Source organism: Triticum urartu, chromosome 5, assembly GCF_003073215.2.
Source record: "Triticum urartu cultivar G1812 chromosome 5, Tu2.1, whole genome shotgun sequence".
NCBI classification, from domain to species: domain Eukaryota; kingdom Viridiplantae; phylum Streptophyta; class Magnoliopsida; order Poales; family Poaceae; genus Triticum; species Triticum urartu.
The window spans coordinates 69,835,810-69,859,190 of record NC_053026.1 but is presented as its reverse complement, the minus strand read 5'-3'; the positions used below and the strand labels follow the sequence as shown (position 1 = coordinate 69,859,190).

Genomic DNA, 23,381 nt, shown 5'->3' with positions numbered 1-23,381 from the left:
CATCTCATCATTCTCCTAATGATGTGATCCCGTTATCAAATGACAACTCATGTCTATGGTTAGGAAACCTTGACCATCTTTGATCAACGAGCTAGTCTAGTAGAGACTCACTAGGGACACGATATTTGTTTATGTATCCACATATGTATTTAAGTTTCCGATCAATACAATTCTAGCATGAATAATAAACCTTTATCATGAATAAGGACATATAAAATAACAACTTTATTATTGCCTCTAGGGCATATTTCCTTCAGAGGTGACATTTGTAGTTGCGTGTTAGTGGCAGACATGCAACTGCCTCCCCCCCTCTCCCGACAAAACAACACCAAGTTGCAATCGCGTTGAAGACATGCAATTGCTTTCAGGGGCAACACTTGCATCTGAGTTGGTGGCAGATATGCAACGGGCAACACTTGCATCTGAGTTGGTGGCAGATATGCAACTGCCCCCTTCCCCTCGAGAAAACATCACTAAGTTGCAATGGCATTAACGACGTGGAGTTGTAGTCGAAGGCGACACTTGCAGATGTATGTTGGTGGCAAACATGCCACAACCCCTCCCCGACCAAACAAAACCAAATTATAGTTGTGTTGAAAGACATGCAATTGAAGTCCGGGGCAACACTTGCAGTTGGATGTTGGTGGCAGACATGCAACTGCCCCTTCCCCAACAAAACAAGACCAAGTTGCAGTCATGTTGAAGAATGCAATTGCAAACCGCGCGACATTTGCAGTTGTGTATTGGTGGCAGACATGCAACTGTCATTCCCTCGATAAAACAACACCAAGTTGCAGTCGCATTGAAAACATGCAACTGCAGTCGGGGGGCTACACTTGCAGTTGTGTGTTGGTTGCAAAAATGCAACTGCCTTCCCCCGACAAAACATCACTAAGTTGCAACCGCGTTGAAAACATGTAGTTGCAGTCGTGGAAAGCACTTGTAGTTGCGTGTTGGTGGCAGACGTGCAACTGCACCTCCACGACAAAACATCACCAAATTGTAGTTGCATTGAAGATATGCAGTTGCAGTCAGTGGCGACATGCAGTTGCGTGTTGGTGGCGGACATGCATCTACCCCTCCCAAAATAACATCAAGTTGTAGTTATGTTTAAGACATACAATTGCAATCAAGGGCGACATTTGCAGTTGTGTGTTGGTGCCAGACTTGCAACTGCCCTTCCCTCGACAAAACTATACCAAGTTGTAGTCGCATTGAAGACATGCAACTGCAGTTGGGGGTCACACTTGCAGTTGCTGCTGATTGAAGATATGCCCCCTCCCCTCACAAACATTATTATGCCGCAATCGCGTTGAAGACATGTAGTTGCGGTCGGGGGCAATTGTGCAACCAGATGGCAAAATGTTTTCAAATTTCAAAATTAAAAGTTGTTATTTAACAAAAAATAATAACAAAATGGATAGTAAAAATATTACTGATAGCAAGAAAAAGTTCTAAAAGTATCATTAAAGGACAAGGAAAAGTGATATGGCAAATACCAAAAAAAAACACCATGCATATAAGAGAGACGAAAAAAGTTTAAATCTAAAAACCTATTTAAAAAATACCATGTCAAAAGATATGAATCAAACAAACTAAAAAAAGTGTATGGAGGAAAATATATATAATTGGGAAACATATTTGCATATATACATATATCCATGTGAAATAATCATGGTCATCCCATATTTAAAATAAATTATACTAAAATGTCCATTTAAAAGTCTGTATTTGCTACAAACATTGCAGATTCTAAAAAAAATCCATACAAAGGAATATATAATTCATAAACCATACATAATGTTTGAAGAAAAAGAAAAAGAAATATCAAGAACGTAAAGAAAGAAGCAAGATGTTTGTAAAAAAGTAAAATGAACATAAAAATCAATATAAAATCAAAAATGAACAAAAAGCAAAACAAAAACATAAATATGAAACAACTAGACGTGGGTTTATATTCTGCACTTACTCTCAAACCCCCCAGATCCCTAACTCCTTGTTGTCGAACAACCCCAGTTTACTATAGAAGGAAGTCAACAACAAATTAAAAAAAAACAGTCCAAAATGAAAGGAACAAAAAGAAAAACAGGCCTGTCGAGCAAACCCCAACCAACAATAGGTCTGACAAAAAAAAGTAACACAAAAGAACAAAAAGGAAGAGCCCAACCCGAAAAGAAATAGAATAAAAATAACGGGCTAGTCGTGAGCCTAAACATGCTGAAACAAAAAATCCACTCTCCAACGTGAATCTTGAAGCAAGCAGACGACTTCCGCATCGAGTGGGACTTCATGAAGTCCCCATCCATTATGATTTAGTAGTTCCAAATGACCAAAAATAAATAAATAATGGAATTTTTCAAAATGCGTGTCAAAATGTCTATATATGTTGATTCTATAAAAAAATCTAGATCTTCCATTTTTCTCTGAAATAAGAAAGTAAAAAAGAAAAATACAAATACAAGTGAAAAACAACTTAAAAATAAAATGATAAATAAATACACTAATATACAAAAGGAAAAAGGAAATATAAAAAGAAAAAAGAAACGTGTATACACGGAGTGAGCCTCCTACTGTACACACAAGCTCAACAAGAAACAAAGAAAAATACATAGTGTTTACATGGGAGACATATATGAGAATATGAAAAAAAATGGAAAGGACTGCAAGCCACATTTTTGAGTATCAGTACAGACACAAGCGCTCAAATACACGCGCATACACTCACCCCTATGAACGCACGCACGCACACCCTACCCCTATGAGCACCTCCGAGAGACTGAGCCGGCATATCATCTTGAGATTTACGAAGTCACCGTAGGCGCCTCGTCGTCGACGAGAACGTCTCCTCCCACTGAAAGCGCATCGCCGAAAATCCTGAAATAAATTCAGGAATACTGCGAGCACCAGGATCTGAACCTTGATGGGTTGGGGATACCACTGTCCACCTAACCAACTCAACCACAGCCCACGGTAAGAACGAAAGCAAAGCTCGTATACCCGTCTACCCGCTGGGACAAAGCAGTACGTTTTGGACTGAGATCAATCAATCAATCAAATTGTAGGAGTATAATATATCTCGTCGACTGAGACATAACTAATTGTCGTTGCTCAAAAAAAACTAATTGTAGACTGCTAGGGTTTTCTCGTGTCGTCGTCGTCATCTGAGAAATTTAAGTCCCCTCGCCCTCGACTGTCATCTTAGCGCTAAAAGATGGGGACCTAAGATCTTCAAGATCTTTATATTCTTTATCAACATCTAGTGATCATCATATTTTTGCGATAATAAATTCCCTCTTGTTCTTTTAGCGGTGTCATGAGGAGAGTTTTCAGTCCTCACAGACCGATTTATTCAGATCTGATGAGTTTATGTTGTTGTGTCAAGCTTTTTTGTTGGTATGTACGGTGAATTTTTGCATTGACGCCGTGGTGAAGATATAGTAATTTGATGGCCTGCACTTCTCGGGGGTCATCACTGGCCCATGTACGTTCATCGATCAAGGCTTCTTGTCTTTTTGGATGGGCGACTCAAGGCGTTCTAAAAAACCATTAATAGATAATATTCGTGCGGGTGAAAGAGTGACAACACCGTTAGTCCAATCGCAGAGATTGATACCTGAAGAAGGTGATTTCAGAAGATTTCGTTATAATTCTTAGTGATAGGAGTTACTTTGTATTCTTTTGGATCTTAGGTTCAAATCAGCGTATCTGAAGTTGTTATGAGTATGAATAAAATTACAAGTGTTTCAAAAAAAAGCTAATTGTGGACTGAGAATTAGCGTAACCGAAAAAGCAAGTTCTGATGTTTGTATTATTTTTGGATTTATTTGAATTTCTGACGATGCGTTTTAATAGAAGTAGACGTTCCTATCACTAACGAGGTGTCTATTATGACTTGGGCTATGTAGGGGGGCTTGCTCGGGCGCACAAACAGCAGCCCTAGACTTGACGCTTTGACTAGACCGGGCGTGACCAGACCGGGCTGGGACTCGAGCGGCGGCAAGCAGCTACCGGCGGCGGCGGAGACTTGAACAGGTCGAGTATGCAGGGCGTCGGCGAGGAGTCAGCGCCGGGCTGGGAGTCGACCTGCGGAGGCGCGCACCTGCCGTCGTAGAGGCGACGAGGCATCCAAGGCGGCGGCGAGCGGCACACTCGGACTCGAGCGGCGCCGGCGCGCACCTGACCAGGTCGAGGCGACGAGGCATCCGACGCGGCGGCGAGCGGCACACTCGGACTCGAGCGGCGCCGGCGCGCACCTGACCAGGTCGAGGCGACGAGGTTTGCAGGCGGAGGCGAGCACTGGAGCAACCGCGCGAAGAAAGGTAACATTTTTCCCCCCTAATCGAGACGGCTACAGTTTGGGAATCCGACCGTGCATACAATTTCAAAGTCTAATCGTAGTAGAACACGACATCTGGGGTACTTTGTTTTCTATATATATACACGAACTAATCCAACGTTTTGCCCTGTGCGGCACAAACAATCTCAACAGGCTATCGCTTGGCATCATGGGAGGGTCGAAGTTGGGGGTCGTGGCCTCGCGACATCTGGCCAGGGTTTGGCGAGAAATCGAGCCTGTGCTCTGGCTTGGAGCAACTGCTGGCTTGTGCTGGGCAGCGTGGAGATACTACCAATCCTGCGCCTGCCTCCGCAGCTACGGCCGGAAGATGGGGGCGTTATCCGAGGGCGAGGGCGATCCAGTGATCGGACGCGACAAGGAGATTGACAGGGTCATATGCATTCTCTGCCGCCGGACCAAGAACTGCGCCGCGCTCGTCGGGGAGGCAGGGGTCGGCAAGACGGCCATCATTGACGGCCTCACCCAGCGCATTGCCAGCGGGAAAGTCCCTGCGAGCCTTGCCGGAGCGCGTGTGGTAGAGGTCGACCTCGGAGCCATGCTGGCCGGGACTAGTCTCCGTGGCATGTTTGAGGAGCGCATCAAGGACGTGATAAAGAGCGCAGAGGACGGGGATGGCAAGGTGATCCTCTTCATCGACGAGATGCACATGCTTCTTGGTGCCGGCGACAACGTAGGTGGCACGGACGCCGCCAACCTGCTGAAGCCGGCGCTGGCCCGTGGCCGCATCCGCTGTGTTGGCGCCACCACCCTCAAAGAGTACCACAGGTATATTCAGCCGGATGCCGCACTCGAGCGCCGGTTCCAAAAGGTTCATGTCAAGGAGCCGAGCGTGCAGGCGACCGTCACCATTCTGCAAGGGCTTAAACAGCGGTACCAAGACCACCATGGCTTGGAAATTCAGGACGCTGCTCTGGTTGCTGCCGCAGAGCTCGCCGGCCGCTATATCACCGGTACATGCAGAATTTTACTTTCTCTTGTTTGGTCATGCCTGCGATGTTTGCATTGACTTGCACCCACGAGTGGCAAATATGTATATTATGTCCCTTGGAGAAAGTTGATGGATTCTATTGTCGTCTGTATGTATCGTAGATCGCCATTTTCCTGATAAGGCAATTGATCTAATTGATGAGGCATGCGCTACCGCAAGGATGCTGCTCGACAACGAAAATGAAGCAACCGGTGGCACCATGACGCGGATTTACAACAAAAAAGAAGCGACTGCACAAAGTAGATCTATAAATGCAGTGAAGAAAGGAATTGTTGATCCGAGTCAGGTCGCACAGGTATGCATTCCTAGCCTGAATAATTTCCATTGTTTCAGAGTGTTGTGTGCATGTCATGTTCCAATGATATTTATATTGTTTATTTAAAAGGTTGTGAGCCTGTGGACTGGAATTCCTGTCGCTGCTATTGATCAAGAGGAGAAGGAGAAATTACTACACCTAGCAGACAAATTGCACGAGCGAGTTGTTGGCCAGGATGAGGCGGTCAATTTGGTTGCACAGACAGTCCTACGTTCCAGAGTCGGCCTTGATCAGCCGGGCCAACCAATAGGTTCTTTTCTATTTTTGGGCTCGACTGGTGTTGGAAAGACTGAGCTTGCAAAAGCTCTTGCCGAGCAGCTATTTGACAATGAAAATATGTTGGTTCGCTTTGACATGTCCGAATATGGTACGAAGGGATCTGTGTTGCGCCTCATTGGAGCACCTCCAAGGTTTGTACATTGTGTGCGTGTTTTATTTCAACATTACATTACATTATCACATCACACCCAGTGTTTAGTTTGGCTGGTTTTAATGATGCTCCTGTGTATCTTACAGCTATTATGGTTATGACGATGGAGGGCAACTGACTGAAAAAGTCAAGAAGCACCCATACAGTGTCATCCTGTTTGATGAGGTGGAGAAGGCGCATCGCTCGGTGTACAATATTTTTCTTCAACTCCTTGATGATGGTTTGTTAACTGATGGCAAAGGCCAGACAGTAGATTTCAAGAACACTCTCATCATTATGACCTCAAATCTTGGGTCAAAGCACCTTGCAGCAGGAATGGTTGGAGAGAACACAATGCAAGAAACACACAAGCTTGTAATGAAAGAGGTTTGTGAACCCTTTACTGCCCCTGTAAATGCTGCAGTAGCCTCGGTGTTGATTAACATATGTTTGTGCAGGTTCGGAAACGCTTCAAGCCCGAGCTTCTCAACAGGCTGAGTGAGATTGTGATATTTGAGCCACTTTCACACGACAAACTGAAGGAGATTGTGAAAATCCAGATGAAGGGCGCTGCTGCCAGAGTAGCTAAGAAGGGCATCTCTCTACACGCGAGTGATGCTACATTGGATGTTATCTTGTCAGAGTCATACGAGCCAGTAAGTAAAGCAGCTTCGTTTTTGAAATCATACACAATCTTTGGTAACTAACTGTTCAAACTTTGTGTTGTCACAGATGTACGGTGCAAGGCCTATTAAAAGGTGGATACAGAAGAATGTGATGAACACCATCTGTGAGATGCTTGTCAAAGGAGAAGTTGGCGAAGGCTCAACAATCTCCATTGATGCCGCCGACCACAACAAGGGGCTCAAGTATGAAGTGGTGAAGAAGGCGGCAGATCCTTCCCGCAACATCTTGGTCCCAGCACCAGAGCCTCTTGCTTGCCCCGACGAGGAAACCGATGATTCGGTCATGGTCACTTCATTGACAAAGTGTCTTGGATAGTGAGTAGCGACTCCCCTGAAAACCAAGCTGGATGCTGAAACTGTTTCTGTTATATTAGGAGAGGCCCTGCATAGTTGTTTTTGACCATTTGAGCAAATAGTAGTACTAGTAGATCCCTGCATCTGCACCCAAGTGCATCAACAGTATGTTCAGAAAATATAGCAAGCAAATTCAAAAAAATCTGATACTTTGTGTTTGTTTGACACCAAAGCGTCTCAAATTTTCTTGGTACATGTAAATTTTCATCGTGAGATGACTTCGGAGGAGCCTAGTGTACAAAAGAAAAAATTAGAGCTAGGAAAACTCAGAGCAACTTTAGATATTTTGGAGCTCTTAAATTTATTTATTTATTGACATAACTCCTCCTGGAGCACCTAGAAAATTTCAGCATCGTCGTGTCAAAAAAATTCAGATACTTCTGAATTTTCTTTTTCAAGTTAACTGTTCACCGGGGCTGATGAGCTCGGGCTCCGCTATGAATTATCGTCTGGCTGACCATAACAAACTTACACTTCAGCAATAAAACTCCCAAGTTCACGGCAAAAAATAGGGTGATGCTACATCAACGACAATTTTCTTTCAGATGGCACTTACGTGCTAACAGTGAATTCAGTCTATAGAAATTTTCCAGTATTATTTATCGCCGAATTCTCTCTTCAATTTATACCGCAACGGAACGTAAATTCCTGAAAATCAAGGGGATCGTACATGATGCATATGTGTCATTTAACTGCGTGTTTCCCCGCATCATCAACATCAGATAGTTCAGTTTGCGCACAAAGTCGATGAAGCCAAATATATGCAGCCTGGATTACTACATGTTGCCGGTCTTGTAAATGTTGGATAGAGACTTCGAGAGTGAACCTACATGCATATGTGATTCCAAGCTAACACGGCGAGATGATCCTTTACGCAACACGGGTTGCCCGGTTGGTGAATGATTTCCATCGCTGACAGGGATACGTCGAATGGAGTATTTGGTGACCAAGAAGCAAGCAAAAGAGGCCTCCAAGCAAAACAATTAGTACTGTTGGGTCGATGGGGCTCTAGTTTGGCTCTTTCGATCATCGCTATGCCTTTTAGTACATGGTCTGTCAATCATCTCGGCAACTTGTAATTATTACATCCGTGACCAGATTGATGGTAGTGCACACAATTAAGCATCATGTCGACCACTAAAGACAAGAAATTTTTTAATTGATAGTATATGATAGTTAGGACTTCCAGAAATTTCCAAAAAAAATTAATTGATATGATAGTTAGGAAATTTTGTGATGGCAATAGACGTAACTGTGCAATAAATGTAAATTTGCCATGGCAAAAAAAATTACAATGGAAATAATATCAAAGAATTTTCCATAGCATTATATGCAAATTTGGCATGTCAATAATGGTAAAATTTGCCATGGCAAAAATGAAAGGTAAATTTTGCCATGCCAACAAAAGTAAAAAAAAATTGCCATGCTACAAAGTAAAATTTGGCATGTTCTTAAAAAGCTAAAATGTTATGATGATCAAATTTTCATACACTTATCGAGTGACTATTTTCAGGAAAAAATATTTCAAATTTTGCTATGATGTATGAGACACGCTTTTGGGGGGAAATGCCATGGGACCAAACCACACAATTTTGCCATGGTAACAAATTTGCCGTGTTAAAAAAAACATTGACCATGGCAAATTATTCACCATGGTCCACCAAGTAAAGACCATGGTACATTTTGCAGGGTCCAACATTTTTTTTGCCATTGTAACAAAAAAAATTCCCATGGTCAAAACGTGAAGTTCCCCTGACAAAATCATGACGGCAAATATTTGTCTACTACAGATGGTAACTATGAAAAAGTTTTAAAAAATTGCCATGTCCCATAAACTAAATTTGCCACTGTTCAGAAAGCCAAATTGCCAGAAGCAATGAAACTAAATTTGCCATGATTTAGTGAGGAAAAGTCATAAATCTTGTGATGTGAGTGTTGCAACAAGACCTAAATTTGCCATGTTTGAAAGATAAAAAATGTTATGAATTTGCCATGTGAAAACTAAAAAAAAACAAGTTTGTCATGGGTTGAAAAACATGATTATAATGATCTCCTAACAAGATTATGTCTTTTATCACATTTTTTGCATGGATTAGATTAGCCATGTATTAGAGATCATATTACTAAGTTTGGGAACATGGCAAATTTTGGAAAAATGTAATGATTACATGACAAAGTTAGGGTTGTAGGGATATAGTTCTCACATGACAATTTTCTTAACAATCATAGTCTCATACATGTGAAAGTGCGTTATATCGACTAGAGGGAGGTGAATAGGCGATTTTTATAAATTCTTCACTGAGGAATTTGCCGGTGAGGAAATTCCTTAGCGAAGAACTACTAGCAGCGGAATAAGTACTCAAAGGTAAACATAACAGAATACAAGCATAGTCATCATGATGAAATGAAGACAAGCACAGAGTACAGGAAGCGTAATCACATGATAACACAGGATGAAGACAAACAGACTAAAGAAATAGAACTGAGGAAATTGAGAAAGTCTTCAGTCAAGGTCTTCTAACACAGATATGAACAAACATACAACACAGTTATGAGGAAATGAAAAGGTTGAGGAAATAGAACCAGTAAGCTCGGTGAAGACAATGATTTGGTAGACCAGTTCCAACTGCTGTCTCAGTTGTATGTCTGGTTGGAGCGGCTGAGTATTTAAACTCGAGGACACACAGTCCCGGACACCCAGTCAAGGACACTTAGTCCAAGACACCCAGTCCTCACCGTATTCTCCTTGAACTAAGGTCACACAGACCTCGTCCAATCACTCGTGGTAAGTCTTCAGGCGACTTCCAAACCTTCACAAACTTGGTCACCCGGCGATCCACAATTCCTCTTGGATGCTCTAGACCATGACGCCTAACCGTCTGGAAAAAGCACAGACTTCAAAGGTAACAAGCGTCAGATCCACTCAGGATCAATCTCTTCAGTGATGCTCAATCACTTGGGGTTTGTAGGTGTTTGGGTTTGGGGTTTTTGGTTTTTCCTCACTTGATGATTTTCGCTCAAAGTCCTCGGAGGATGGGTTGCTCTCAAATGACAAGTGTCAGTTTCTCTCGGAACAGCCTCTCAGGCTAGTGGTTGTAGGGGGCGGCTATTTATAGCCTAGGGAGCAGCCCGACATGATAAGACATAAATGCCCTTCAATGATATGACCGTTAGGTGGATAGATATTTTGGAACAGCTGGCGCATAGCACAGCAACGGTCGGAATTTTGAGTACCAAAATCCTCAGGGCTATCATGTTCCTCACTGTGTAGGCAATCCGCACTGGCGAATTCCTAACTCCTCAGTCAGGACAAATTCCTCAGAGACCAGAAGAACTTCGTCTCTGTCACTGAAGAAATTGACTGAACTGTATGAGATTTTCAATGGCTTCACTCGAAGGAATTGGTAGGTGTAGGATTTTGAGTTGAGCATCACATGGAAATTTTTCCTTAGTATTTCCTCCACCCTTTAACAGTACGGTGTTTCTTATGACTCAAGAAAGAGAAAAACAAAACTATGAAAACGGAAGTCTTCAAGCTTCATATTCCTCGCATGAATATCAAGTCTTCACGGACACACCAATTTCTTCACTTTCAGAGTCTTCATGAAAGTCTTCAGAAATACCAAAATCTTCAGTTGAAGATATTCATTTTTAGGGGTCGACTTTTCCTGTAAATATCAAACTCCTCATAGACTTATAGATCTGTGTACACTCACACACGCATTAGTCCCTTAACATATAAGTTTTCAATACACCAAAATCACTAAGGGGCACTAGATGCACTAACAATCTCCCCCTTTTTGGTGATTGATGACAATATAGGTTAAGTTTTCAACAGGGATAAACATATGAAGTGTAAATACTGATATTGAGGAATTTGATTGCAAGATATAGAAGAACTCCCCCTGAAGATGTGCATAGTGAGGAATTTGATTTTGAAGCAATGCACACTTGAAGAGTTGAATCATGGAGATCTCCCCTATATCTTGTAATTCATACACGCATTTAACATATAATATGAAGAATTTGAAATGCATGATGAAATATGGTGCCCGATGAAATTTAGCATGCGTGCAATAATATTAACAAGGAATAAGCATGCATCAAGAGTATAAGAGCACAGTGCATCAAAAGTATCAGAGCACCATCGGGTTTAAGATTACAACTCGATCCAATAAAGTTTCAGAAGAACGAGAGTTGTAACTTAGCAAAAAAATGTTGTATATGGGCGATAAAATAGACCCGCTTGAAGACTAACTCAAATTTCTCCCCCTTTGTCATCAAATGACCAAAAGAATCGAAACTGAGGACTAACGCCCCTGAAGATAATCAAGTTGATGAAGGAGCGCCAGCGTTGTTGGGGTTGTTGGTTGATGTAGGGCCTGCCGCAGTGTCGTCTAAATCTTCATGTTCATCAGTGTCGCGCGATGAAGAATATGAGCTGGCCACCAGAGAAGGAACCTTGACCTTCTTGAATTTCTTCGGTGGAGGTGCAGACCAGTCAAAATCTTCATTAAGACCCATGTTCTTCAGATCTTCTTCACCATACAGATGTGACAGGATTGCCCAGGTGCGACCGAAGACTTGATGGAGGTAGTAGTGGTTTTTCTTCACTGCATTGTGTGTGGCAGTCATGTTGTGAAGAAGTGAACCAAACTGACGCTTAACACATTTGTGATTTCGACCCACCTTCTGGTGAAGACTAAGAAGAAGTTCACGGTCAGTCATCACGCGCGGAGCAGTGGCTTGAGGAGTGGACTTGGGAGCATTGGCAGAGTCATGTGTGGCAGAGTCATCATTGGTGGAATAAGATACAGCTTTGCGAAACTGACCATCCAATGGACGAATGCCTTCATCAATTACAGCTGGTGCCTTGCCCTTTCCATCAACTAAGGAATATGTCTGCTTGAGGACTTCAATTGGGGGCAAGTAGCTGAGATGATTCTGGAAATCAGCTTTGTAGTTGAGTGAAGACCTTGTCCTAAGGAATCTCATGATCCAAGGTGCATAAGGCTTCAGCTCAAACGGAGACAGTGCAACATTGGCCATAGTCCTCATGAAGAAATCGTGATAGTTGACAGGAATGCCATGAACGATGTTGAATACAAGATTCTTCATGATGCCAACAATTTCCTCATTAGATGAGTCGTGGCCTTTGATAGGACTGATTGTCCTCGTAAGAATACGATAGACAGTTCTGGGCACGTACAGCAATTCCTTCACGAGGAATTTGGTTCGTGGTGCCTGACCTGGTTTCAAAGGCTTCATCAGCACTTGCATGTAATGATGTGTGAGCTCAGGTTCACTGTAGATGCAGCGAGCTTCTTCAAGGGGAAGACTGCGTGGTAGAGCACGAAGCAATTCAGAGGCTGGTGCAGTGTAGTGAGTGTTTTCAGACATCCAGTCCAGCACCCATGAATTCACATCTTCAGCATTTCTGGTGATGTGCAGCGTTGCATAGAATTGAAGAATCAGTTCTTCATTCCAATCGCAGATGTCAGAGCAAAAATTGAGTAGTCCAGCGTCGTGAAGAACACTGAGGACTGGTGCGAAGCACGGCAGAGATTCCATATCCACGTGAGGAATATGCTCATGGTAGAAAATCTTCTCCTTGTTGAACAGCACTGAGGAATAGAAATTGGCTTGACTAGCAGTCGAGAAACGCCTCTTCCTAATGCGAGCAGAGTCATATGGGTTGTAATCTTCAAAGAATACGTGCTCGCCGAAGAAATCATCAGCCTTGAACTTTTTCTTGCGTGAGAATGGATCCTTTGGCTTTGGCAGAGGAGTGTCAGTGAGTTGCATCACGACCTCAGGAATCTCAATCGCAGGTTCTTCAGGCTGAGGAATTTCTGGTTCTTCCTCAGTGGCAGTCTGCGTAATTGGTTGTTCAGCAGCAGCAGTTTCTTCAGCGCTAGTGGCTGAAATTTCCTCATGGACAGATGCAGTGGGATGAGTTTCTTCAGAGCCCATGTGAACAGTTTGTGTGGGGGACTGAGGAATTTGCTATAGAGGGGTGAACATTGGAGAGTTTGGATGCTGACTTTCCCAGAATTCATCACTGATTACGGGTGTGGAGCAGCCAATGTCCACATCTTCATCTTCCATTTCTTCAACGCCAGCCTCTTCAGCTGTGAACTGAGGCATGGGCGAGGAGATGATAGGTGTTGAAGGGATCGTATCCACTTCAATTTCTTCATCCAACGGTTCAGACGAAGCAGCAGAAGGAGTTTCTTCATCAGATCCGCTGGGGATCACATATTCTTCATCAAAAGGAACAAGGTCCTTTGATGGTCTGGTTGAGATGGGAACAACATCAATCGGATGTGCAAATGAACTTGTCATAGGCTTCATTTTCTTCGGAGCTGAAGAATCTGAAGCAGCTGATGCTTTCCTTTTCTTCACTGCAGCACGCTCTGCAGCCTTGGTCTTCTTCACATCTGATGCAGATGGAAGGATTGGAGTTGAAGTTGGTGCAGGAGCAGCTGAGGAATCTGGTTGATTTTCTTCAGGCACAACTGATGCAGTTGCCCTGAGTTCTTCAGTTTCTTCAGGCACACCACTAGTGGGTGCCCTGGCAATTTCTTCAGTGGCTGGAATGCAGTCATCAGCCCTGGAACTCACATTTTCTTCAGTAGCCTGATTGTCATCAGCAGTGCTGGCATGTTCTTCAGTCGGCTGAGCAGATGCTTCAGCCTGAGGAATTTCCTGTTGCGTTGGGGCAGCAACATTTGAAGTGAACTGTTCAGTTATCTTTATAAATCTAACTTTGGCTCCTTGCCAATCAGCATAGTAGGCTTTGAAGTCATCGCTGAGGGTTTTGATTTCAGATTGGATTTTTACAAATTCATCAGTTGTCATAGTGACAACGTTGTTCTTTAGATATTTCTCCTTTCTGTACTGGGCCTTCTTGATCTGCCTGGCCTGATCATATTTCCATTTCTTCTCTTGGATGAAATGAGTCAGCATGTGATTTTGACCAGGTGTCAGCTTGAAGTCAGGCATAGGAGTATTTGGGTCCTTATGCCAGAGATCAATGTAGTCGAGGATCAGCTTGGGATCCAAAAGCAGTGGCACAGGTGTGTCTTTGGCTCTAGCGGCCCTAACTTGTCTGTCTCTGATGATTTCTGCAAGTTCATCATCATCAGCTTCATCTTCTTCAGGTGGCACTTGGAAAGCAACTTGCTTCTTTTGAGAACTTGGGCGTGGACCTCGTCCAGCAGTGGCCTTGGTCTTCAGCAGAGTGGGGCCAGATGAAGAATTTGGTGCAGCTGAGGAGCTTGCTGAGACACCAGAGGCAATGGAGATGCCTGTAGTCCTTTGGCACGAGGCCAGATGCGCAAGTGCTGAGGACTTTGTCGGAACAGCTGAGGACTTTGGAGGAAGTGCTGAGGGTTTTGAAGGAGCAGCTTGAGGGATTGGTCGTGAGGACTTTGAAGAGTCTGGCTGTGAGGGCGCAGCTGAGGAACTTGGCTGTGAGGGCACTGTTGGTGAAGCACTTGGCTTATGAGCAGACTTCTTAGGCATGGATTTCCTCGGCTTGACAGAGGCCTCAACAGAGGCAGCACTAGCCGCAGAGTCTTCATTAAATTTCCTCACTGCTTCTCTGGCTTGCTTGGCCAGCTTGGCTTGGCGCTTGGCCCATTCATTAGGATAGTCCTCACCGCGCTTGAGGCTGGTGGGATCAGCAATTTGGCCAGGTGCCAGCGGAGCTCTTGGGCATGGAGGATTGAGTGTGAATTTCTTCATGTACTTAGGAGTGACATATCTGTACTCCCTCCATTCTCTTGCCCATCTCCTCTCTATCTTCTGAATGCGCACTTTGTGCTCATTCTTGGTTTCCTCAGTAGGTGTGCAGTACCTAGCATATATGTCATCAGGGATTTCAAACGCTGTATTTATCTCAGGCCTCTTTCCTCCCTTCTGTGGCTTCTTACTGTCAGCCATTTTCTTCAGTTGAGGAATTTGAACAATTGAATTCTGTGAAGAAGTATGCAACTTTTCTTCGAGGAACGCTGCAAATGAGCTAAGTTGATGAGAACCTAGTGATTCAGCAGTGGACATGTGTACCTGTGAACAGAGTATAGTTGCGAGGAATTTGGAGAGGTCATATGCATTCTCAGAAGGTTTTTCAAAAAGAACAAGTTTGAGAAATTTGACCAGATGAGTCTTGAAGATTTTCACTAAGCGTTCTTTGTCTTAGGTTCCAGAGTTGTATAGATCGAAGATCCACACAATTGAGGAATCTTGAAGAAAAATGATGCTTAGAGAAACGAATCAAAAACAGATGACATGTGAGGTGTTTAGTGTGTAAAGATTTGAAGAATAAAACACCTTTGAAGATTTTGTAGAGAAATTTCGAATCAAAGAAGGCAGTAAAAGTAACTTTTAATTGCCCTGAATGAAGAACACGACGAACAGTGAGGTGAAACAGTGGAGTTCGTCGGTGTAGATCTTCCACGCCCTAACTTGGCGGAGGAAGACGTCTATGGCAGCGGCGGAGGTGAAGATTTCTGCGGTCGGCGCGAGTACGACGATGACGAAGTCGAGGCAGTGAAGCTCTTCCTCACCGGCGACGATGGAGTAGCGGCGGCGCTAGGATTTGGGAAGCTCGAGTGGGAGAGAGAGATCGAGCGGAGTAAAGGAAGTGAGGAAGGGATGAGGGGGTATTTATAGTAGCAGTGAAAAACTGTTCGCCCGAAGATTTGGGATGAACGTGCCTCTGACCCTTCTCCTTTGCACGACATGTGTCACCCACGTACTGTGTAGTGGAGATCGTGTAAGATCGTGGGTGAATTAAAAATTTATCGTGGGATGCGGAACGATTTGAGCGGCAAAACCGAAAATTTGAATAAGATTAGTTTTAAAGTTCCGTTCGCAATTTCTTCAGCTGACAAGGACACAATGAAGATTTTGAACGAGTTTCAAATAGAACGCATATGAAGAATTTGTGAACAGATTGGGTTGAGTATAGCATAGAGGGGAAGGGTCCGATCACATTCACTTAGCAGAAAAACCAACTTGAAGAAATAGCAATAAGTGAATGTTGTAGAGGATATATATATATATATATAGCCAATGAAGAAAAACAACGGAACCAGTGAAGACTATACAAAGTTGAAGAATATGAATAATTTAAGGAATTTCAACTTTTGGTGGTGGCGTGACCCACCGTATAAAAATGATGATTTCAGACACCGCGTACAATTATCGTAGGGTTCTGAGAATCAAATTCTTCATTAATTTCTTCACACTAAGAGTGTTATTCTTCATTGATTGAAGTAAAACGTTTCTTCATGTGTTGCACATCTAAGTCATTAATTTTGCATAAGTGTTAGGATGAGTGTCCTTTTCACAGAACATTCGAAGATTCTAGGATATTTAGCTCACACCGCAACTTGCTAAATCTCTTCTCATCCAAGGGCTTTGTGAAGATATCGGCTAGCTGTTCTTCAGTCTTCACATGCTCAATAGAAATGTCGCCTTTCAACACATGATCACGAAGAAAATGATGACGAATCTGAATATGCTTTGTCTTCGAGTGCTGAACTGGGTTGTGAGCAATCTTGATGGCACTCTCATTGTCACAGAAGAGGGGTACATTCTTCATGTTGACGCCGTAGTCCTTGAGAGATTGCTTCATCCATAGCAATTGGGCACAGCAAGAACCAGTGGCAATGTACTCAGCTTCAGCAGTAGATAGTGATACGCAGTTCTGTTTCTTCGAGGACCAACAGACCAAAGATCGTCTGAGGAAATGACATGTACCAGATGTTGGCTTGTGATCCACACGATCACCAGCATAGTCAGAGTCAGAATATCCAACAAGATCAAAAGCCGAACCCTTGGGGTACCATAATTCAAGTGTTGGTGTGTGAGCTAGATATCGAAGAATATGCTTCACAGCCTTATGGTGTGATTCCTTCGGTGCAGCTTGAAATCGGGCACACATGCAAACAGTAAGCATTATATCTGGCCTAGATGCACATAAGTATAATAAGGAACCTATCATGGAGCGGTATACCTTATGATCGAAGTCAATACCATTTTCATCAATACACAAATGGCCATTTGTGGGCATAGGAATTTTAACGCCTTTGCAATCTTGTATGCTGAATTTCCTCAGTACATCCTTGAGGTATTTCTCCTGAGATATGAATATGCCATTGTGTTGTTGACTAATTTAAAGATCTAAGAAAAATTTCAACTCTCCCATACTAGACATTTGATATTCTTCACTCATCATATAGGCAAATTCATCACTATAACGTTGGTCGGTACAGACAAAGATAATATCATCAACATATACTTGGCACACAAACAATTCACCATCATAAGATTTAGTGAAAAGAGTAGGGTCGAGTGAACCGGGTTTGAAGCCTTTATTCATGAAGAGTTCCTTCAAAGTATCATACCAAGCCCGTGGGGCCTGCTTGAGGCCATAGAGGGCCTTGTTGAGTCTGAAGACTTTGTCAGGATTCTTTGAATTTTCAAAACCTGGGGGTTGAGCAACATATACTTCTTCCTCAAGCTTACCATTGAGGAATGCACTTTTCACATCCATTTGATATAGACTGATATCATGATGGTTAGTATAAGCAAGTAATATGCGAATAGCCTCAAGTCTAGCAACAGGTGCAAAAGTTTCATCGAAATCAATTCCTTCAACCTGTGTGTAGCCTTGAGCTACAAGTCGTGCCTTATTCCTCACAACAAGGCCATTTTCATCTTGCTTGTTGCAGTAGATCCACTTTGTGCCGATGATATTGTGCTTGCGAGGATCTGGGCGTTTGACCAGTTCCCAGACATTGTTGAGCTCGAACTGATGTAATTCTTCTTGCATGGCCTGAATCCACTCAGGCTCCAGAAATGCTTCATCTACCTTAGTGGGCTCTGTAATAGAGACAAAAGCATACTGCCCACAAAAGTTAGACAAATGTGAAGCTTTTGAGCGTGTGAGAGGACCTGACGCTTTGATGTCATTGATGATCTTTTCAACTTGCACTTCTTTTGCAATGCGAGGATGAGCTGGTTGTCGTTAAAGAATTTGATCAGCGTTTTCTTCAACACCATTTTCTTCAGGTGCATTAGCTTGATGTTCTTCATGTTCTGGAATGAATTCTTCAGCAGATTCTTCAGTAGGAATGACATCCTCAGCAGCCTTGAACTTGATAGTTTCCTCAGGTGCTGGTTCATCTATCACAGTAGGTAGGTGCTCTCTTTGCGAGACATTAGTTTCATCGAACCGCGCATCTACAGTTTTCAACAACTTTGTGAAGAACGTTGTTGAAAACTCTGTAGGTGTGCGAGTCCTTACCGTAACCAAGCATAAAATCATCATGTGCTTTCGGTGCAAATTTTGAGTTGTGATGAGGATCTCTAATCCAACATTTAGCACTGAAGACTTTGAACTAACTTACATTGGGTTTCTTATCAGTGAGGAGTTCATAGGCAGTCTTTTTGAAGAATTTGTGAAGATATACTCTGTTGATGATGTGGCACACAGTATCAATTGCTTCAGTCCAGAAACGACGAGGCGTTTTGTATTCATCAAGCATAGTGTGAGCCATCTCAGCAAGAGTCCTGTTCTTGCACTCCACGGCGCCGTTCTACTGAGGAGTGTAAGGAGCAGATAACTCATGAGTAATACCAAGTTCATCAAGATAGTCATCGAGACCAGAATTCTTGAACTCGGTGCCATTGTCACTTCTGATGTGCTTGATCTTCACACCAAAGTTGGTTGAAGCCCTCGAGGAAAATCGTTTGAAGACTTCCTGCACTTCATGTTTGTAAGTAACAAGGTTTACCCATGTGTAACGAGAATAATCATCAACAATAACAAAGCCATATTGAGATGCTTCATTTGAGATAGCAGAATAATGATTAGGACCAAGGAGATCCATGTGAAGCAATTCAAATGGGCGAGTGGTGGTCATAATAGTCTTTGCTGGATGCTTGGCCTTGGTCATCTTCCCAGCTTCACAGCCTCCGCATAGGTGATCCTTGAGGAATTTGACATTCTCGATGCCAATGACATGCTTCTTATTCGCAAGCGTGTGCAAATTCCTCATGCCTGCATGACCAAGTCGTTGATGTCAGAGCCAGCCTTCTGAAGTTTTTGCAAGTAAGCACACGGCTGGTTGTGGTCCTGTAGAGAAATCAACAATATACAGGTCTCCTCTCCTAAAGCCTTCGAAGACTTTGGAATTGTCAGCTTCCATAACCACAACACAACGGTACTTGCCGAAGACAACAACCATATCAAGATCACAAAGCATTGAGACAGACATAAGGTTGTATCCTAAGGACTCAACAAGCATGACTTTGTCCATGTGTCGATCCTTTGTAATCGCAACCTTACCTAGACCCAATACTTAACTTTTGCCTTTGTCAGCAAAGATGATATGCTTCAGATGCGACGGAGATAATGGAGCATCCATCAATAGATTCTTGTCACCAGTCATGTAGTTTGTACATCCACTATCGAGGACCCACTCAGTGGCTTTGGGTTGATCATCCTGCAGATGAATTAGTGCAGCTTACAAACTCATATACTTCATCAGTGAAGAATATGACATTAATTCATTAGATCAATTTCATCAAGTAAAATAACTGATAAAGCAATATGAGGACGTGAGAAATGAAAGTTCATTTCTTCATGATTAGCCTGCGTCCTATCAGGCATGCTCAGGTCTCCAGCAAATTCTTCAGACGATTATGTGCGTGTGGAGACCTGACCCTGGAGAAGAGATTAGTTCTTTTTCTTCACCACCCACATCTGAAGGGGTGGCAAAGAGTTCATCATTCTGCGAGCTCCATACGAGAAGGATGGCATAGAAGCCAGTCCATTTCATTTCACATAAGAGGGGTTAGAGTAAGCATAAGAGTAAGCAGAGAAATTCTTCGAGGACTTATGGACATAATGATTTGAAGAATAATGCACAGATCGATAATCCTTAGATCTTTCCTGCGAAACAGACGGGTTAGCACGATAATGTTCATATGAGGACTTTGATCCATATGATGAATTTGGTCCGTATGAGGACTTAAATCCATATGAAGAATTTGGTCCATATGAAGAATTTGATCTGGGGTTCCCATTCTTCACAGGTGGCGTCATGATGACATTCACCTGAAGATTTTCAAGGCATCTTTTGGGAACCCAGATTTTCTTCACAGGGGAGCCGTTCCTGCAGTTAGTGCCAACATATCTAGCAAATACTTCACCATTCTGATTTTTGAACAGTTTATAGTTGGAGTCAATTGACTCATCATCAGAATGAGGAGATTCACATGCAAATCCAGATAAGTTAGATGGATCAACTGGAGGTCCCTTTGCAGTAACCCATGTAGTTTTGGGGTACTGCTCAGGCTTCCAATATGTACAATCAGCATTGATTTTCCTCTCAAAGGCGATACCCTCTTTCCTAGGGTTCCTGTTGAGGATCTGCTTTTTAAGCACATCACAAAGAGCCTGATGCCCTTTGAGGCTTTTGTACATGCCTGTGGTGTACAATTCCTTCAGCCCTGCATCGTCAGTGATACTAGCAATGTCCTCAGATGAGGAATTAGTGATAGCAGAGCCATGTGAAGAATTTGAAACATTAGCAGCATTTGAACATTCAGGTGAAGAATTAGCAGATTCACGTTCAATGCACTTCAAGCATGGAGGAACAAATTCTTCCTGAGATGCGCTGATTTGTTGAGCAAGTAATGAATCGCGCTCCTTCTGAAGATCTTCATAACTCACTCTTAGCTTCTCAAGGTCTTGCTTTCTTTGAAGAAACTCATAAGAAAGCTTCTCATGATCCGATAAGAGAGTGTTATGATGACTTTGAAGTTTTTCAAGCTTGGACTGAAGTCTCTGAAGATTTTCAGTCAAAGTTTCAGTGCGATCCATTTCTTCACCCAACATATCATCACTTTTATTTAGCATGTTTTGAACCTTTTCTAAAGCCCTTTATTGTTTTATAGCAATCTTAGCAAGTTTAGAATAGCTGGGCTTAAGGTTTTCATCAGATTCATTCTCACTTGATTTAGAGGAGGTATATTTGAGTACCTTGGCACCCTTTGCCATGAAGCAATAGGTGGGAGCGTAGTCATCATCCCCTTCATCAGCCTTGTTGCTGAGGTCATTTTCCTCAATGTTGAAGATAGACTTGCTGACGAATGCAGTAGCAAGAGCAAGGCTCGCCACTCCGGATTCGGACTCCTCAGATGACTCATCTTCCTCATTTTCTTCAGATTCAGCCTCAGAGTCCATTTCCTTGCCAATGAATGCCCTGGCCTTCTTGGAGCTGCTCTTCTTATGATATGAAGGCTTTGAGGATTTTGATGATGAGGATTTTGTGGATTTCTTATTTTTCTTTGCATCATCAAAACTGTAATCCTTGTATTTCTTCTTCTTTAATTCCTTTTCCCACTGAGGACAATCTTGAATGAAATGTCCAGATTTCTTGCACTTGTGATAGAGCCTCTTCTTGTAGTCACTGGATGAGGAATCATTGCTCCTTGAGGATCTTCCAAGGCGACCACGTCTTGAGAACTTTTGGAACTTCTTCACGAGCAGAGCCAGATCATGGCTCAGTTCTTCAGGATCACCAAGGTTGCTACCAGAGTCTTCATCTTCGGACTCAGATACTGCCTTGGCTTTCAGTGCACGTGTTCTGCCATAGCTTGAACCATAGAGATCTCTCTTTTCAGCAAGTTGGAACTCATGAGTATTTAGCCTCTCGAGAATATCAGCGGGATCAAGTGACTTGCAATCAGCACGTTCTTGTATCATCAATGCCAGAGTGTCAAATGAGGAATCAAGCGATCTCAGCAATTTCTTCACCACCTCATGGTCGGTGATGTCAGTGGCACCAAGTGCTTGAAGCTCATTTGAGATGTCAGTGAGGTGATCGAAGGTTTGTTGAACATTTTCATTGTCGAGTCTTTTGAAGCGGTTGAAGAGATTGCGAAGAACATCAACTCGAGAGTCGCGCTGAGTTGAGACTCCTTCATTCACTTTGGACAACCTGTCCCAGATAAGCTTTGCTGTTTCCAAAGCACTCACTCTGCCATACTGTCCTTTGCTCAGATGGCCACATATGATATTCTTCGCTTGAGAGTCGAGTTGCTTGAATCTCTTCACATCGGCAGCATTCAGAGAAGGTGTGACTGAGGGAACACCATTTTCCACAACATACCAGAGATCGTTGTCAATTGCTTCAAGATGCATTCGCATCTTATTCTTCCAGTAGGGGTAGTCCGTCCCATCGAAGGTAGGACACCCAGCAGAGACCTTGATCATACCTGCGGTCAACATAACTAAAACTCCAGGCGGTTAAACCAAAATCACACAGAACAAGTGAGTACCTTGCTCTGATACCAATTGAAAGTGCATTATATCGACTAGGGGGGTGAATAGGCGATTTTTATGAAATTCTTCACTGAGGAATTTGCCGGTGAGGAAATTCCTTAGCGAAGAACTACTAGCAGCGGAATAAGTACTCAAAGGTAAACATAACAGAATACAAGTATAGTCATCATGATGAAATGAAGACAGACACAGAGTACAGGAAGCGTAATCACAGGATAACACAGGATGAAGACAAACAGACTGAAGAAATAGAACTGAGGAAATTGAGAAAATCTTCAGTCAAGGTCTTCTAACATAGATATGAACAAACATATAGCACAGTTATGAGGAAATGAAAGAATTGAGGAAATAGAATCAGTAAGCTCGGTGAAGACAATGATTTGGTAGACCAGTTCCAACTGCTGTCTCAGTTGTATGTCTGGTTGGAGCGGCTGAGTATTTAAACTCGAGGACACACGGTCCCGGACACCCAGTCAAGGACACTTAGTTCAAGACACCCAGTCCTCACCGTATTCTCCTTGAACTAAGGTCACACAGACCTCGCCCAATCACTCATGGTAAGTCTTCAGGCGATTTCCAAACCTTCACAAACTTGGTCACCCGGCGATCCACAATTCCTCTTGGATGCTCTAGACCATGACGCCTAACCGTCTGGAAGAAGCACAATCTTCAAAGGTAACAAGCATCGGATCCACTCAGGATCAATCTCTTTAGTGATGCTCAATCACTTGGGGTTTGTAGGTGTTTGGGTTTTGGGTTTTTGGTTTTTCCTCACTTGATGATTTTCGCTCAAAGTCCTCGGAGGATGGGTTGCTCTCAAATGACAAGTGTCAGTTTCTCTCGGAGCAGCCTCTCAGGCTAGTGGTTGTAGGGGCGGCTATTTATAGCCTAGGGAGCAGCCCAACAT

The 23,381-nt window shown here is 43.1% G+C and overlaps 1 protein-coding gene across 1 annotated transcript; it reads left to right on the top strand.

The window, feature by feature from the left end:
* Positions 1-3,907: 3,907 nt before the first annotated feature.
* Positions 3,908-7,391, top strand: LOC125507936 (chaperone protein ClpB1-like). Its single transcript, XM_048672468.1, has 7 exons — positions 3,908-4,319; positions 4,490-5,307; positions 5,447-5,640; positions 5,731-6,071; positions 6,178-6,457; positions 6,529-6,726; positions 6,803-7,391. The coding sequence occupies exons 2-7, from the start codon at positions 4,506-4,508 to the stop codon at positions 7,070-7,072; spliced, it is 2,085 nt and encodes a 694-aa protein (XP_048528425.1). The 5' UTR covers positions 3,908-4,319; positions 4,490-4,505; the 3' UTR covers positions 7,073-7,391.
* Positions 7,392-23,381: the final 15,990 nt, after the last annotated feature.

Coding starts and splice junctions, on each gene's coding strand:
- LOC125507936 (XM_048672468.1), top strand. CDS start 4,506: ATGGGAGGGTCGAAGTTGGGGGTCGTGGCCTCGCGACATCTGGCCAGG. Junction 6,072..6,177: donor CTCATTGGAGCACCTCCAAG/GTTTGTACATTG, acceptor TGTATCTTACAG/CTATTATGGTTATGACGATG. Junction 6,727..6,802: donor TGTCAGAGTCATACGAGCCA/GTAAGTAAAGCA, acceptor GTGTTGTCACAG/ATGTACGGTGCAAGGCCTAT.